Raw genomic sequence first — 17803 nt, forward strand, 5'->3', positions numbered from 1 at the left:
TTTTAATATAACGAAGATTAATTTATTCCTGAAACATATTCCTTGTGTAAGCATAGCATCAAATTCTGAAACCTCTATAGCCATCTATTATTAAACTAAGAAACCAATAACAAAAGCCGCCATCTCTTGACCTGATGATAAAATTAAAGTACTAACGTTACGCCAAATATTTTGTAAATTGGATGCAGTGACTACAGATTTATCTGTAGTCACTGTTGGATGTTTTGAATAACTTTTGGATAAAAAAAATTAATGGAAGATTACTTTGGTACTATATCCTATATAATTTATAAGTATCCTATCTAATAAACTAAAACTTTCATTTTATAATATATATTGTATCGATAATACATACATGTAAAAATTTTAAATTTTCTTCATAAAATTAGAAACTGCAAATAAAATGAAAGAACGAGATAAATTTCTGACAACTGGTTGTTCAAAATTGGATAAATTACTCGAAGGTGGTATTACTACACGCGGGATTACACAAATTTATGGAGCTGCCAGTACAGGAAAAACTCAATTGGCCTTGCAATTATGTTTAACGGTACAACTTCCTGAAACAGAGGGTGGTTTTGCTGCTGGTATGTTAAAAGTTAAACATTATATTACAACTAACATCAAATATTTTTTACTAAATATATTTAACACTTAATAGGTGCTGTGTACATATGTACTGAATCTATATTTCCATCAAGAAGATTACAGGAATTGATACAAAAGTTAGATGTTACTAAGAAGTATGGAATAAATGGTGATTTAATATTTGTGGAACATATCTCAACTATTGTAATTATAATTTGTTCTTAAATTATTTAAAAAATTATTTATTATATCAGTTTATTTCTTATTTTTATAGGATGAATTAGAGACATGTTTACTACATAGGATTCCAATATTAATGTCTGTAAAAAAAATAGGATTAATAGTTATAGACTCAATTGCTGCACCATATAGAGTAGAAGATTGGAAAGATGAATCTAATAATAGATCAAAGAGCTTAAGAACAATTGGACAACAATTACACAAATTGTGTAAATACAATATTTGTATAGTTTGTATTAATCAAGTAAGAATAAATTCTTTTCATGATACTTAATAATTTGATTTTATAAATAATTTATACGTTCATACACAGGTAACAGCAGTTATTCACAATAATTTGTTGGATAATAATGTTAATGAGAGACCAGCTTTAGGAACAACTTGGTTAAGCATGATAACTAATTCCATATACTTCTATAGAATAAATTCTCTTAGATATGCATGTGTTAAATTATCATCAAATTTACCAGAAATAACTATTTCATTTGAAATACAAGGATCTGGAGTTAAAGCAGTATCTTAAATAAAGTAAAATGCAAACGCTCAATATGTTTACTTTATTGCATAAGATTATCAATATCAGAAAATATATTTTCATCTAAGACACGTGCAATATTTGTTGGTGACCATTGATTTCTTGGATCTGAAGCTTGAAATGGATCTATACTTCTTACATCTAAATTTTCAATGTGATTGTTTAATATCAACCTTAAAGAACAAGTAAACATGAATATAAAATGTCTGATGCATAGACTGTATGTACAAAACATACCTGAAGGAATGTAAAAATGTTCTATAAGGTTCTACATCTTTTCTTTCACTATACGTATAATCTCCTATCACAGTATGACCAATGTGTGAACAGTGTACTCTTAATTGATGTCTTCTACCAGTTGCAGGACACAATAGGACTTTAGTAGCTGGTTTACCATTTCTAAAACCTGTTTCTAATACTACAAGAACTGTATAAGATTTTCGTGGTTTTTCACAAAACATATTACCACTAACACACATTTTATGGTTTCCCTTCTTTTCTCTTATATCTATTCCTAATAAAGTAACATTATTGCTAGTAGATATTATGTTACTATTAAGTGATAAAATGTTTTTATTTAATTACAAACCAATTGCTTTATCTATAATAACATAGGACTCCTTAATGTGACCATGAAGTAATGCCAAATAAAATTTCTTAGCAGTTCTTGTTTCAAAAGCATTAGAAGCAGCTCGTGCTGCTTTTTTATTTAGTGCAATACATATAACACCGCTAGTGGCATAATCTAATCTATGCACAAAATAAAATTCATGAAATAAACTTGGATTTGCTAAGTTTGGTAAAACCTTTTTTAATTCAAATTGAAGTGTATCCTAAAAATTTAAATATCTATCAAGATAACAAGTATTTTCATATTTATAAAGTTTATCATAAATAATGTTCATACCTTTTTCTCAGGATTATTGCTATTAATACACATATCATAGGGTTTAGAAACTACTATAAAATTTTCACTGTGATACAGTATGTTTATATTATTATTATGTTTAGTTTTAATAAAATTATTTGTACAGAATTTTATCAAGTTTATAAATATTTGTATTAATTTAAGAATAAACATGTTACAACTATACAACAATTTATTTATATTCATCTTATCCTATGAACCATAAATCTTACTTTGCATGAAAAAATTATAACATTTTATATCTTGTTGAAAAAATATATTCTTAATAAATATACATAATTTGTTAAATAAAACAAATTGAATACCCTGGAAAGAACATTGGACACATCATAAACACCGGCTACAATACCCATAATGTGGTGGAATTATGTTGGCAATATGTTTTAATTATTTTGAATTTCACTTATAACTTCAGACTTATTGCATTTAGTGATGCAACATTAATTTTTGATAGCTAATAGTATTGATCATTTTTGTCTGATTTAAAATAACAATTTTAATTTTTTAAACAAATAAAACAGTCGTTATATGGCAATTATATCTTGTGAAAAGTTACATCATTTTTCGAGGGCAACCTTGAAGTTGGTATACCTGATTTCGATAAGACCGTTTGAAAGCGAATTGTGGTGCGGGGGAAGTCTTATCATAGAATTCACACCACATAACGGTGTTTCTAATTTCATTTTAATCGAATATTGCTCTTTAATTTTGTTGTGATCATTGACAAAGTTTCACACTAGCCTCCGAAAATGTTTCGATCGAAGAAAGAAGTCGACCGACACGTGAAAGACATTTTTACCAAACTTAAGAGCTCAGAGGAGGTAAGGTTACTTTTCAAAAAGTAAATCGTTATTACTAAATGTTACAAAATGTTGCTATTAATTTTTTATATTTAATTATCAATCAATTTTTGGGTCAGAATTTAACTGATACTTCAAATTTTATGTACCTGTTAATATATAATATTTCTGTCTTAATATAAAATGCATAGAATTGAAGGCCTTGACTTGATTCTGAAAATGTATACATGATCTATGTACTAACCTGTATACAACGGTTTATCGGCTTTTCGTAAATTATGTAAAAAAAAATAATTTTGAAAGAAGATTGATGTTTTAATGATATATCTTATTAAAACTGTAATTTTTATGTCTATTTAAATCATTTTCAATTATATTTCAGTGATAAAAAAGTAGTTAGTTCATACTGATATATACTATATCCTTCCAGCACTTATATTGATACATAATTCTACTTATATTATGTTTATATATTAATTATAGAAAAATCTTCGGTACTATAATATTGCAAAACTATATTATCAAGTTGGAGATTATGAATCTGCAAAAAAATATGTTTCTAATTATTTGGAAATCAGAGATAAATCTGCAGGAGCTCATAAATTATTAGGTCAAACTCTTGAAGCATTAGGACAGAAGGAAGCTGCATTTACACAATATAAAATATCTCTTGAATTAGAACCAAAGCAAGATGATCTTATTTTAAAAGGTATGATCTTATATTTAATAGTTTCATGTAATTCAGAAATATGTGATCATCTAATATTTGATTATGTTTATCAGTTTGTGAACTGTTAGCTGATTCAGATGTCAATATAGATATGAATAAAATTAAATACTGGGTAGAAAGAGCTGATAAAAAGTTTCCGCATCATCCAATAGTATTTCAATTAAAGGAAAAAATGTTAACTTTAGAAAAACCAAATGGTAATGATGAAGACTTAGAAAAACTTATTACCTGTATGTATTACAATTTGAATCTTAATAATGGACAATTTAATTAATATTTTAATGTTTATACTGTACTTATTTATTATAATAACTTTTTAGCTGAATTATCGGTACGGCAAACAGATGTGCATCTCCAAGTGAAATTATTGAAGCACTATATAGGAAATAATAGACTTGAAGATGCATATAACCATGCTGTTGGAATTGAGGCAACGCACAGTCACAGAAATAGTATTATATGGTATCAATCATTAAGCGAATTACTTGTAAAATGTAAAGAGAATAAAGAGTCAGATTGGACATTTTGGGTGTTCTACATTTCTGTGTTAGAAAGATACGCAGCGCTTTGTCTCAAAGAACAGGGTAATATTGTTAAGAAAAGTATACCAGATGCTATACAAGCAGTATTTAAGTAAGTTAATCTTCTATATACGCTTAACATACGCGTAACATACGCTTGATGTTACTTTATTAAAATATTTATGTTGCAGTTTTGATCAAAGTTTAACTGAATTTCAAGAGGAACGTTTTCCTAATCATCCTACTTTTACTGAACACATGATGTTGCATATGTGGGGTCAGTTACACTTTCATTTGGCCTGTTTAGTTTTGCGAAAGACTAAAGCAGGAGAGGACAGTTGGTCCGAAGCAGGAAGATTGTGCGCACCTCTTTTGTTAACTGCATTGCACGTTACACCTATAGATCCTACCGCTGTATGGACTATGCATTTGATGGATCGACTTAAGAATCAAGTGCATGTATGGTATAGAGAAGGATCTTACAGATGTAGCCAAGCCGGTCATGTGCTTCAAGATTATGCTCGAGATAACGAGAAGAAATTATTGGACAGAATTGATAAATTTTGCACGAGTTCGTGGCGTCAACGAGTTTACCAGAGAATCTTTGTCGGCCGTATGTATCAAGACGGTAAAACAACTTCGTATTCCGCAAATTGTACCAATTCGAATCCACCGCTACGCCTGTGTTCGTTTAACGAACTAAAACGATTTGATGAAATTTCGGAGGAAGTATGGCCAGATTCGTTGCATCATCAAGTATGGCTTGGTTTAAGAACCAGACCTCCAAATTCACAAAATAAGGATAACGAGCCTCGTCCGAACCAAACATCACGGGTATTTTGTGAATTGCAGTTTTCCGTTTACAATCTATCGCAAGCATCTCCGGATAGTTTGAGCCGTCTCGACGTCGATGCGTTCTTAAATGCAGCAATTCTTTGCGCTTCTGCTGTGTCAGGAGAACAACAACTGAGCGGACTCTTAAATCCTGAAAAATTACCGACATTGCCAGCAGATCTTACCAACACACTCTGTACTTGTGCTCAAGAGAAATGGTGGACCTATGCTTACAAAGTGTATTCTATGGATAAGAAAACACCGCTCGATGATGATCTTGGAGAATTGAGATTAGAATTGCAACGGGGATTGGAAGTAATTCGTTGTCTTGGAAATCATGGATTACACCCTGTTATATTAGTTCATTTAGCACGAATATTTCATTATAGAGCCGAAAAATTAAAAGAATTAGACCAAGAAAACAGTGACATACCAGACTTAGAGGCACGCTCTGAAATGTATTGGTCAACTGCTGTTCCTCTTCTCGAAAGATTACAAAATAATCAAGTAATTCGTATAACGAATACTAAATTCTTTAATTATCAAGGAAAAGAAATGAGTAATGCGGAAGTTAGTAAAGCATTAGAAGAGGGTAAATTACTCCTAGCTCAGCGTCTTGTACGGGAGAAGTTATACGAAAAAGCTATCGACGCGTTACAGGCATTAAAATGTCCAGAGGCTTCGTTTCTTCAGGGTCAAATGTACGAGAAGCTTGCAGACGAAATTGTAAGCTCTATACCCAAAGAAAGTTTAACATCCGAAATGAGGTCGCAACATATAATTATACTTTCAAAAGCTAGAGAATGTTTTTACCTAACGTTAGACCGATTGCGCAGTCCAGGAATGAATCCGAAACATCCTCTGAATTCAGAACTTTCTGCGCACATAACCGAAATCGAAAATAAATTGAAACGGATTGATCCAGATTTATCGCGGGGTGATTTGAGTAGAAACGAGTGTGACGGAATGTCGGATGAAAGTTACTCTTCAGCTCACAGTATCGTAGACCAACAAGTTACGAACACACAGTTGCCGTTAACAGGATTGAATGCATCGATTAATATCCTTAGTACACCTCAGAAAAATGCTCATCGTACACCGAAACAATCTAGTACCCCTTACAGACCGCAGCATCAGGACATACTGGATTTATCACGGAATCGTAGCGAGGCACGTCCAAGTCCTGAACGTCTCGATGCTCAAATTCGTGCAATCAATCAAATGATTCATTCGAAAGATAATATGATACAGTCGATAACAGAACAGAATAAGACAATATTGGAATTAAACAAAACCGTAATGGAAAAGGTTGAAGAGCTAGCAAAAGAAGTAGCAGAATTGCGAAAAGAAATTCAGAAGCAACGTAGCCAACCGACTGACGTTAATCCTAATTTGGAAGAGGATTTGTGCGTTCTGAACGAAGACGACTATAACGATTTGAATTACAATGCAAACCAGTCGGGTCCTGCGTCTTCGATATCAGGAAATATATTTCCACCCTCGCATAGAAATCCATATTCTCAATTGGTATATCCCTCGGCTACCGCGTTCCAAGGATATTATCCAACAGGAATGCCGTTCACCGATCCGAACGCGCAGGCTATTCCTCCTTTGTATCCGCCAAATGTTTACTCGATGCCGGTATTGTATCCTAGAACGAGATCAAAAATGCCCGAGAACGTGCTTCAACAGGGCATATTCACAGCAAGAGTGCCAACGCAAATATCAGATCTTATGCAGCCAGCAAGTCAGCCAATGCAAATGCCACTTCAGAAAGTAGAAACACCAAAACTAGATACGATTATAAAAGACGTGCTTGTGAACAAAGTTCCGCCGGTTAACGTCGTTATTACCACTTCTGACATTCTTCCCACTACAGCACCAGTCGTTCAACCAACCCTCAGTGTAACAATCCCTCCGCATTTCAGACAAGGAAGTGTCCCAGCGCCGGTTGTTGCAGAACAGTCTGTTCCTCATTGCTATCAAATTTCTATGCCTTCTCAAGCTACTATACCGACAACGGTCAATCTTCCGCCTCTATCAGCCACCCTAACAACAACTCCAGCGAGTATTTCAGTTCCAGAACAATTGAAACAGGATAATACAATCATTTATTCAACTGCATCTCCGAATAGCTCGGATCACGAACACGACCCAATACCAGATTTTGTTCCAGTTATACCATTACCAGCTGAAGTTAAAGTTACCACCGGAGAGGAAGGCGAAGAGACTCTGTTTTGCGCGAGAGCTAAACTTTACCGTTTCGTGGATAACGAGTGGAAGGAACGCGGTACAGGTAACGTTAAACTGCTCAGAAACGAAGAGGGAAAAGTTCGTTTGCTTATGCGAAGGGAACAGGTATTAAAAGTATGTGCGAATCATTTTATCACACCCAACATGGAGTTGACTGCTAAGTCAAACAATGAGAAAACATGGTTCTGGGTTGCGCACGATTTCACTGATGAGGAACTGAAAGTAGAGAAGTTTTGTATTAGATTCAAAACGGTGGACGAAGGTATTTCCTTCAAAGAACATTTTGATAAAGCTAAATCGAGTCTCTCGAAGAGCCCGGAAAAAGGAAACGAAACTACTGATAAAATTACTAAAAGTAATGCTGCAAGTAACGTTAAAAAGTCTGAAAAATCTAAAGTAGAAAGTAAGTCTACAGAACAGGCGGCGTTTACGTTTGGACAAACCGTTCAGAAACAACCTGCTGAAGCTACTACAACCACCACGGAAAATCTTTCAAAATCTGCAACAGTTGTCGGTGGTTTCTCATTTAAATCACCGCCAATTATTCAAAAAGTGGCTACCACCGAACCTGCGAAAGTAACTCCTAAACCAGAAGTCAGCCCGTTTGCTGGATTTACATTTAACAAGACAGCGACGAGCGCCGAAAGTTTCATAACTACAACACAGAAAAGTACAGTCGTTGAAACGACGACTACGACTCAGCCGTTCGTTTTCTCGTTTGCGAAGACTACGGTTTCGCAACCAGGAACTACGGTGCTACCGATCAGCACTCAAAGCGCATCAATTTCATCTTCGCAACCATCTGGTGTTGCCATTACCAGCGAAAACGCTTCTGTGAACGTGCCTCAGTTTCCACTTAGAAGGCCACACGTTCCTCCACCAGGTGTAACTGTTTCGACGACTTCTGTTGTAGGCATCCAAGACGACGATATTCCACAAAGTGAACAGGAAGTGCTGTTCAGCGACAGTACCATTCTCCAGTACTGCAACAACGATACTAAACAATGGGAGAAGAGAGGAACAGGAGAGATGAAGATTTTATGCAGTTCAAAAACAGGCAAAGCTCGTTTGTCAATGAAAGAGCAGGGCAGTTCAAAAGTTCTTTACAATTACAATCTCTTAGCTAAAACGCCATTTACATTTGAGAATGCTGGCAACACCATAGTCAGTTGGAGCATTCAGTATGGATCGGACAATAAAACAGCGACGTTTGCTGCAACATTTAAGACACCGTCTCAGGCATCTTCGTTTTATAATGCAATCGTTAACAATCAACAGAAAATGATAAACGATTGTATTCCCGTCGCTAGTTTGAAGAAACAGGAAACAAAGCAAGCAAATAAAGCTCAACCGTCCTTAAGCGAAATGTTTAAACCTCCGGCAGGTTCCTGGGAATGCGATGCTTGCTACACGAGAAACGACGCATCGAATGTAAAATGTTTAGCTTGCGAAACACCTCGGCCGGGATCTAATAAAACGTCTTCGGTTCCAGCGGTCGAATCGAACGCTTCGGCTGCGAACCAAGGATCTATTTCTCAGATGTTCAAACCAGCCGGTGCTTCATGGAAATGTAAATGCGGCGTGGTAAACACAGGCGAAAGTATCTATTGCGTTATCTGCGACGGACCGAAAGATCCGTCTCTTCCACCAAAACCGAAAACTGATGGATTCAAAATAAGCGGCAGTACTTCTGGACCTACGCCTACGTTTGCTTTCGGTATTCCACAGGATGCGAATAAAAAGAGCACGAGCGGATTTTCGTTTCGTTTACCAGCCTCTAATAATATTTCTAAAGATTCCAAGTCCTCGGACGATACCCAGCCAGACATGTCCGGTGCTAAGTTTATCTTTGGAATGCCTCAAACGCAAAGCGCATCGTCGAACAAAAGTTCGACGTTAACTTTTGGATCACCTGGTAAGTCGTTCGAGTTTAACTTTGCCTCGAAATCTCCAACTAAATCTCCTGGAGCTGATGAGAATAGCGAAGAGGAGGTAGTCGAAAGCGACGACATTCATTTCTCGCCGGTGATTCCGTTACCGGAAAAGATTGAAGTTAAAACAGGCGAAGAGGACGAAGAAGTTCTTTACAGTCACCGAGCGAAATTGTTCAGATACGATAATTCAGTGAACGAATGGAAGGAACGCGGGTTGGGTGATATAAAATTACTGCGACACAACGAAACTGGTAAATTAAGGCTGGTAATGAGGCGGGAACAAATTTTGAAACTTTGCTTGAATCATTTTGTTCTCCCTGATTTGGAGTTGAAACCGAAAGACGAAAAGACTTGGATATGGAACGCCGCTGATTATAGCGATGGAGAAATCGAACATACGCTTTTCGCCTGTCGTTTTAAGACGCCTGATATCGCGAGAAATTTCCAAAATGTACTTGACGATGCTAGGAAGGAGCAGAAGGTTCCAACAATTAAAAAGGACACCGAATCTAAAGAAGAAACATCCGCCAAAAGTTCTCCGGTTCAGGAAATCGAAGTTCTGTATGAAGTAAAAGTGACTCCTGAAGAAAAGAAAGAAGCATTGAAATTACAGCTACCGGAGAACTTCTTTGCGTACAAACAGAAACCAGCTTGTCCTGGGTGTAGAGGTTGCGAGGAAGACAGCGATGCTTCTGAAGAAGCACCGGTATCATCGAAATTATCTGTAGAAAATCAAAAACCACAAACTACTGCATCTACGATGCAGTTCGCTTGGAAACCTAGTAAAAGTACAGCTAACGAAGTTACAACTAATGCTAATATTTCTTCTGTTTTCAAGCCTGGAATATCTAGTACAAGCACACCGTTTTTTGGAACGAATTCTCTTTCAACTACACCTACATCGACTATATTTTTTGGAAATACTGATTCCACTGCATTAAGCGATAAGAAGAACACTTTTTCATTTGGAATGCCTCAGACTAGTGTGAACGAGACACAGAAATCTGTAACTGATACACAGAGCATATTCTCAACTGATAATTTAAAGATATGCAGTCCTATGACTTCTCAAGTACAAACAACCACTGCGTCTTCTTTGTTCACAACCTCGGTTGCACCGACATCTATAACATCCATATTTGGAGCAGCCAAAACGGATCCATTTAATTTAAGTGCAGGGAAAAATATTTTTGGTGGAACATCGAAGAAAGATCCTTCTGGGTTACTAAAACCTAGCTCTCTCAATGTCAGTACAACAAGTTCTGAATCAGTATTTTCGAACAGTTTCAATTCTCAGTCGAAAACAAGTACTACAGGTGCACCTGTGTTTGGTAGCAGTGCTCCAATTTTTGGATCAGCAGTGAAAACCAGTACCGAAAGTACTCCACCTATTTCATCATCGTTTATATCCACTACTACCACAAATCCGACTAATACAACCACCAATTCGATATTCACTAATACTTCTACACCATTTTCATTCAATTCTATTTTCGATGGACAAATGTCTTTTACAACTTCGAACGCCACAACTAATACTTTTGGAACAACGTTAATAACAAACGAAACTCACAAAGGAGCTGATGTTCCTTTCTTGCCGGCTTCAGGCGAATCATTTTCAACTTTAGCAGCTAAAAGTTCTCAGCAAGGATTTAAAATAGGTAATTTCCTTTTAATGTAATTTCTGTGCACGCTAAGAGTATTGAAAACTAATCGCATTTATGTTTACTTTGTAGATCCAAATTTCTCGTTTGCTGGTGCCGGGGCAGCTGTATTTGGTTCTAAATCAGCTACTAATAATTCCGTGCAAAAAGTGAGAGAAGAAACAACAGAAAAGAAAGATGAAAACGACGAAGAAGAAAATGATCAAAATGAGAATGATCAAGAACATGATCCTCAATTTGAGCCAGTAGTACCATTACCCGATGTTGTTGAAGTACGTACTGGTGAAGAAGAGGAAGAAAAAGGTAATGTTCAAAAGAAATTTTTAAAGAAGAAAGATTCAGTATCGATACGAGTATAAAAATCACACAAATGATTTCATTTATGTTACAGTATTTAGTGAACGAGCTAAACTATACAGATATGATAATGCAACACGTGAATGGAAAGAAAGAGGTGTTGGAGAGATGAAAATTTTACATCATTCAACATATAGAACTTACAGATTACTGTTACGTAGAGATCAAGTTCATAAAGTAGTGTGCAATTTATTGCTTACTCCAGATATTAGTTTTAACAGACTTTCGACTTCGGATCGTGCTTGGATATGGGCAGGAATGAATTATGCCGAGGAAGAACCGTGCTTAGAACAATTGGCAGTTAAATTTAGATCTCCAGAACTGGCAACAAAGTTCAAGGATACAGTTGACAGTATTCAACAAACGCTAAGTGAAATCCGTAAGGACTAAGATGAAAACCTCTTGTTAATAATATGCTTTCCTTAATTATTCTTGCTTCTGGCTGCATGATACATGTGTACTCATCATATATTACATGCTACATGAAATATATTTTTTTATTGTTACACATATTAGTTTATGATTTTATTGATATTTATGAGGTATAATATTGTTTAAGTACATCATAATTTGCGATCAAGTAGATTAGGAAAATTTATCGTGTTCGTTCTAAGTAAATATTCCATTATCTTTCAATACTACTACAGTGTTCAAAAATATTTATTAATTAATTAATATGATTTTAAGATTGATTGTGATACGCGGGCGTGATATTTCTTTACGATGCAATCATGTATAAAAATTATCTTATTAAATCTCGTTTAATTTTGCATAATTTTATATCTCTAATTACGAAAGAACGATTCCAAGACACGTACTAGCTGCTTTATCTTTTATGATAACCACAATTTTATAATTAAGTTAGCGTATTGTTATAGTATATTTCATTAGTAAGCGTGAATTCTTTTGTTAATAATTTCTATATAATTTTTGTTAAAATTCAATCTACTTGTGTAAAGGAAGCTGTACAAATGCACACTTTAATAACCAAACACTTCAATAAAATGATATGATGTAAACATAATTCAAATTTTTTTTTTTACTAATTAATATAAAAATTCGTCTTAGCACTGAACGTCATAAGTAAATGTTAAGCTATGTATGTGTGTTTCATTAAGTGGTTTTATAATATTAATAACAAGTAAGCCTACACCAGTTTTTGCTTTCCTTTAGAATTTTTATCATTACTTATCATAATTAAAGCTTTTCTATGTTGTTTGCTAAGATAAACCCTGTATTAAATTTATATTTTTCATGTGAGTACAGGAGAAAAAAGTACAGAAGGCAATCCAATAATAGAAGAACCAGAAGATGAAAATGAAGAAGTGGATGAAGTGGAACACGAAGATGACGGTGAAGAAGAGGAGAAAGAGGGAGATGAAGAGGAAGAAGACGAAGAAGATGATGATCAAAATTTTATAATTTTTGAAAAGAGAGCCACATTGTTAGCCAAAGCAAGCAAAACAAGCGATTGGAGTCCTGTAGCTTTAGGAACTTTAGTCATTTATTATGACTCTAATATTTTTGGTGCAAAAATAATATTAAAAGCGGATGAAACAAATAAAATTGTGAGCAATACGATTATCAGTATGAATACACAGATGCAGGTAAAAATACATTAAACATTTTCTTCAAATTTTATAATGGTTTAATTGAAATTGAGAACGTCTTAAACATTCTATCATTTCATCCAGGTTAGTGGAAAAGAATGTATTTGGACAGCAATTGATTATGCTTTAAATCCAGAAGCAAGACGTACTTTGAAAGCAGTTTTTTCGTCAAATCTGGTCGCACAGCAAATGTATAAATATTTTCAAGAAGTAAGTAAAAGTTTGGAAAGCACATAGAAGGAAATTAATGGAAACTAATTATTATCGTTTCAACAGGGAATAGAATATGCAATTCAAGCAGATATCAGTGAACAATTCTATGAAGAAGAATAAAAACCAATTCAACCCTGAACATTTCTTATAATAAAGTATTTCTTCTGAATGTAAAACATATAAATTTAGTTCAATTCCAATTTATAGGAACTATATCATTTTTAATTCCATCCTATTTTTATGGATGTAATTATTTAATGAGTGACTGTACAAATTATTTAAGGATTTATTAATTGAAAAGAAACAAATTTGTATTAAATTTAACGTGTTTTACTCACAAAAGAATATGCGCAATAATATATTAACATATTTAATTAATGAAATAAAATATATCAACCAACGGATATTTTTAATTTGCTTGTGACTTGTCATAGTCATTAAATTATTTAAATTACAAATATACATTGTTTAAATTTTACATAATTTAAATAAATTTTACTATAATTTCAAACGTTCTTTGAAATTTATACGTTTAAAAATAAATAAATACCCAAAGAAGTTTTAAAATAAGAACTGGACGCTCAATTACTTTAATAATATTGAGTAATTTACCTGTGATATAAAATTTCAACATTATAAGAAATTATTAGTTATTAAATACATAAACATACATTATTACAAATAATAAATAATCAATATTATTAAATCCATGATTTTATATTCCTAATATATGATTTTTTAAATTTAAAACAGAAAAAAGTATTGCAACAGATAAAAAAGAGTTATTAAAAATAGTTCTGTTTATTGTATACGTACTTGTAAGTTTAGATTTAAATTATAACAATTAAATAAATTTTAGTAATGTTTATAAAATTATAATAAAAATACATGTTTATTCTAATAAAATGTTGTCATAATTACAGTACCGTACTTGTTTTATATTATTTTTAAACAACATCGAAAAATTATTAGAATAATTATTTCACAAACTTATATTTTGAAAAGACCGCCAAGATTGTTAAAATCCGACCACCGCGCCATCTATACAAAAGCGGTGGAAACTACTCAATGAATTACCGACTTATCGACTGAACTTTCGGCAGTCGGTAAGATAACGAATAACGCAATGACCGATGGTTTGGGGTGTTAGGGACCCCGAAGCACGGGTGGAGATCTTTGCATATCGACATAATGGCATCCGGGGTGTCAGGGACCCCGAGGCATCGGTGTATCTATTTCGCTTGAATGTGTGTGTGTGTGTCCCCTTTTAATCGCCTTTTACGATAGGCAGGGGATACCGTGGCCGTATTCTAAGCCCCCCGAGCCACAGGGGGTCATACAGACGTGATATCATCTTGGGGTGTCAGGGACCCCAGTGACCACTTCTGCGCGCCGACCTAATATCGTCTTGGGGTGTCGGGGACCCCGGCGACTCTGCGCGCCAACTTAATATTATTTTGGGGTGTCAAGGACCCCTATGACTCTATGCGCCAACTTAATGGTATCTTGGGGTGTCAGGGACCCCGGTGACTCTCCGTACCGATCTATCATCTTGGGGTGTCAAGGACCCCGGCGACTCTGCGCACTGACCTAATATTATCATGGGGTGTCAAGGACCCCGGCGACTCTCCGCGCAACCTAATATTATCTTGGGGTATCAGGAACCCCGGTGGTTCTGCGTACCAACCTATCATCTTGGGGTATCAGAGACCCCGTTGACTCTGAGCAGGGACAAAATATTATCTTGGGGTGTCAAGGACCCCCGTTGACTCTCTACGCAACCTAATATTATCTTGGGGTATCAGGAACCCCGGTGGTTCTGCGTACCAACCTATCATCTTGGGGTATCAGAGACCCCGTTGACTCTGAGCAGGGACAAAATATTATCTTGGGGTGTCAAGGACCCCCGTTGACTCTCTACGCAAGGACCAAATATTATCTTGGGGTGTCAAGGACCCCAGTGACACACTGCGCAAAGATAAAATCTTACCTTGGGGTGCCGGGAACCCCTCTGGCTCTCTCTGCATACCGACATATCATCCTGGGGTGTTAGGGACCCCGAAGCTAAGGTATGCGACCCATAGACATTTTATAGAAAAATTGAAACCTCTAATTTTTTACTTCGACTACTTAGACGCACAAATGCCGAAGTATAAATGGTATCTCAAGTTAAAAAATGACACGGATGGATGTTTTTGGGCTTTATATATATAAGAAAGAAAGATAGAAAATGTTTGAATACCACGTTTAAATGTTATTAAATGTATAAAATAGTAACATAACGTAATCTCTGTGCATAATGCGTATATAAACATAAAAAATTATATACAGTACTTTGAATATTTCTCTCTTCAGAGGGACAAAGTTTATCTACACTTGATGCTGTGGAAAAGTTGTACAATGGTGCATGCTTTAAAATGATATTAAAATAATAGAGGTTGTCACACAATTGCTAATATTAGATATCCTATTCACGATACACAAATGAACGAAATTAGATGTTTTATCAGCCTTGAACAAGTTTCATATTTTTAAATATACATTTATTTTACTTTTGCGGACGAACGAGATCTAAGATGTTTTTTGGTCGCCTGATCAACCTCTGGCAAATCATCGTCTTCAGATACAGCCGACTTTTTTCCTAAACAAATATAAATGTTATGCTTAATGTAAATGAAAAGTACAAAATATCTTCTTTCCTTTCTAGTTTACCTTCTTTCTTCTTCGATTTTAGCTTTGATTTGACACTTGTTGTTTGTACAGGAACTGCATTTTCACGAGCACGCTTAATTTGCCTCTTGATAAATACATAAGCAAGATAAGCTTGGAAAACGGCAATTATACTTAAAGCCGAAAATCGTACAGCTGGAATATTAAAGTTCCCAGCAGCTGCATCGAATGTGCTTTCAACTTGACTTAAACCATAGAGGAAGACCAAACTTGCAATAGCCAATGTTGCAACATGTGCGAAAACGTATGTTGAATTGGCAACAAGAAATGCCACTGTAACAAATAGAATTAATTTAATGCTTATCTTCTCATAAAGTATCATGTATAATCAAACAATACTCACTCTTTGTCATCTTTTCTTTTTTACCAACAAAATGGACAAGCCTAGCCCCATGAAGCATAGCATCTCCCACGTAATGTAGAACCAATAAGAGAATTCCAACTTGCTGGAAACTAAATGAAATATGTGAATTAGATTAGAAAAACAATCTTAGATTATACTCTAACAAATTTATATTATACTTTAAAACATAAGCTGCAAGAGTAAACAGCAGTCCAATAGTTGCTTGTACAACACGTGGTGGAATATCTTCTTTCTTTATTCTTTGGAAATATAATTCAGGATAACAATGTAACCAATAAGAGAGTTGGCCTATAAAGAACAGTTTTGAAGAGAAGGACATTGGTACAGGATACTGTTTCCATAATGAAGGTATATTTAATAGTAGATCTTCCCTGAAACAATAAATTTATATTATATTCAATTATGTATAAAGATTCTTGCATGGTTATTATTTAATTTTTACCTGATAATTATATCTATGCCCCATATCACAGACAGAATATAAAACAAAACAAGTTGACTGGATTCATTAAATTTAGATAGTTTCACTTTACTCAGGTGAAGACGCTTTGAAACTTTCTAAAAGATGTTACAAAAAATATTTCAATTGGAACACAGATATTTTTAGTTGGAAAATAGATTATAACTGATATAACTTACATCAAAAATATATTCCTGAAATAGAGCATGCATTACAATGGTTATCAAAAAATAAAAGAATACAGCACATGCATCTTTCCAGCCAGTAGTATACTTCAATGGTACAGTTGGATCTTCTGTGTCAGATGTTACATTATGATGAATAGCAATGAATGTATATGCCCATGGTGATGTTGCCTAAAAAATAATATAGAATTAGTAACAGTAGATAGACAGATAATCAGTTATATTAATTGCTTTGTATAGCAACTCAAAGAATAATTGACTACATATTTTACCGATCAACGAGTGCCGGTAATAATAACATATGGTTGTTATATTAACTACAGTTAAAATTAAGACAAAGTGTGAAACGTTCATTTTACATCTGTTCATTTTAAAGAACCATATATTAGACGATAAAAATTATCCAAATCAGTAAAAGAAGTAGTACATAAGATAAAGTCGGTTACTGACCTGCACCATTAAACCCGTCACGAAGATCATCGCCACGCAAGAAACAATATCCCCATGATTTTGAATAACAAACTCATGACTGAATATAGGAGGATTTTTATTCGAACTTTTTCTACCTTTTATCGCAACCATTTTCCGCTACAAAGTAGTATTTTCCTCTCACACGATTGTCAATTATGGATAAAGTTTCTTACTCGAACGTCTAACAGCAACTACCGTCAAACAATCAACGTATACCGGATTACACTGATGTGTTACACACACCGAAGCAATCTACGAAAGCATTTAGCCAACATCGAACAATGTGGCGCTTTCCGTCTTTACTTGTTGGCACCACGCTAATCAAATCAATGTCAAAAATCGTTCTTAAAATCATCGATGTTCAAAAGCTTCTTACTTTTTTCTTC

At 34.5% G+C, this 17803-nt stretch overlaps 4 protein-coding genes across 4 annotated transcripts; 2 read left to right on the forward strand and 2 right to left on the reverse strand.

Moving 5' to 3' along the window:
• The first annotated feature begins 129 nt into the window (after window positions 1-129).
• LOC114874470 (DNA repair protein XRCC3-like) lies at window positions 130-1375 on the forward strand. The gene is made up of 5 exons (XM_029183761.2): window positions 130-268; window positions 390-587; window positions 662-792; window positions 863-1072; window positions 1142-1375. Exons 1-5 carry the CDS (start codon window positions 253-255, stop codon window positions 1349-1351), a joined length of 765 nt encoding a protein of 254 aa, XP_029039594.1. The 5' UTR covers window positions 130-252; the 3' UTR covers window positions 1352-1375.
• On the reverse strand, window positions 1369-2625 carry LOC114874469 (RNA pseudouridylate synthase domain-containing protein 1-like). Its single transcript, XM_029183760.1, has 4 exons — window positions 2271-2625; window positions 1953-2196; window positions 1601-1877; window positions 1369-1536 (listed from the first exon to the last, which is right to left on the reverse strand). The coding sequence occupies exons 1-4, from the start codon at window positions 2475-2477 to the stop codon at window positions 1386-1388; spliced, it is 879 nt and encodes a 292-aa protein (XP_029039593.1). The 5' UTR covers window positions 2478-2625; the 3' UTR covers window positions 1369-1385.
• Window positions 2626-2913: 288 nt separating this feature from the next.
• On the forward strand, window positions 2914-13618 carry LOC114874468 (RANBP2-like and GRIP domain-containing protein 8). The gene is made up of 10 exons (XM_029183759.2): window positions 2914-3112; window positions 3575-3800; window positions 3875-4051; window positions 4142-4454; window positions 4534-11024; window positions 11100-11330; window positions 11419-11763; window positions 12651-12991; window positions 13079-13204; window positions 13271-13618. Exons 1-10 carry the CDS (start codon window positions 3041-3043, stop codon window positions 13325-13327), a joined length of 8379 nt encoding a protein of 2792 aa, XP_029039592.2. The 5' UTR covers window positions 2914-3040; the 3' UTR covers window positions 13328-13618.
• A 1822-nt stretch (window positions 13619-15440) lies between these two features.
• On the reverse strand, window positions 15441-17692 carry LOC114874520 (translocating chain-associated membrane protein 1-like 1). Its single transcript, XM_029183862.2, has 7 exons — window positions 17397-17692; window positions 16941-17117; window positions 16744-16859; window positions 16460-16672; window positions 16281-16390; window positions 15920-16210; window positions 15441-15848 (listed from the first exon to the last, which is right to left on the reverse strand). The coding sequence occupies exons 1-7, from the start codon at window positions 17526-17528 to the stop codon at window positions 15751-15753; spliced, it is 1137 nt and encodes a 378-aa protein (XP_029039695.1). The 5' UTR covers window positions 17529-17692; the 3' UTR covers window positions 15441-15750.
• Between the last annotated feature and the right edge of the window lie 111 nt (window positions 17693-17803).

Source organism: Osmia bicornis, chromosome 6, assembly GCF_907164935.1.
Source record: "Osmia bicornis bicornis chromosome 6, iOsmBic2.1, whole genome shotgun sequence".
Classification (NCBI taxonomy): domain Eukaryota; kingdom Metazoa; phylum Arthropoda; class Insecta; order Hymenoptera; family Megachilidae; genus Osmia; species Osmia bicornis.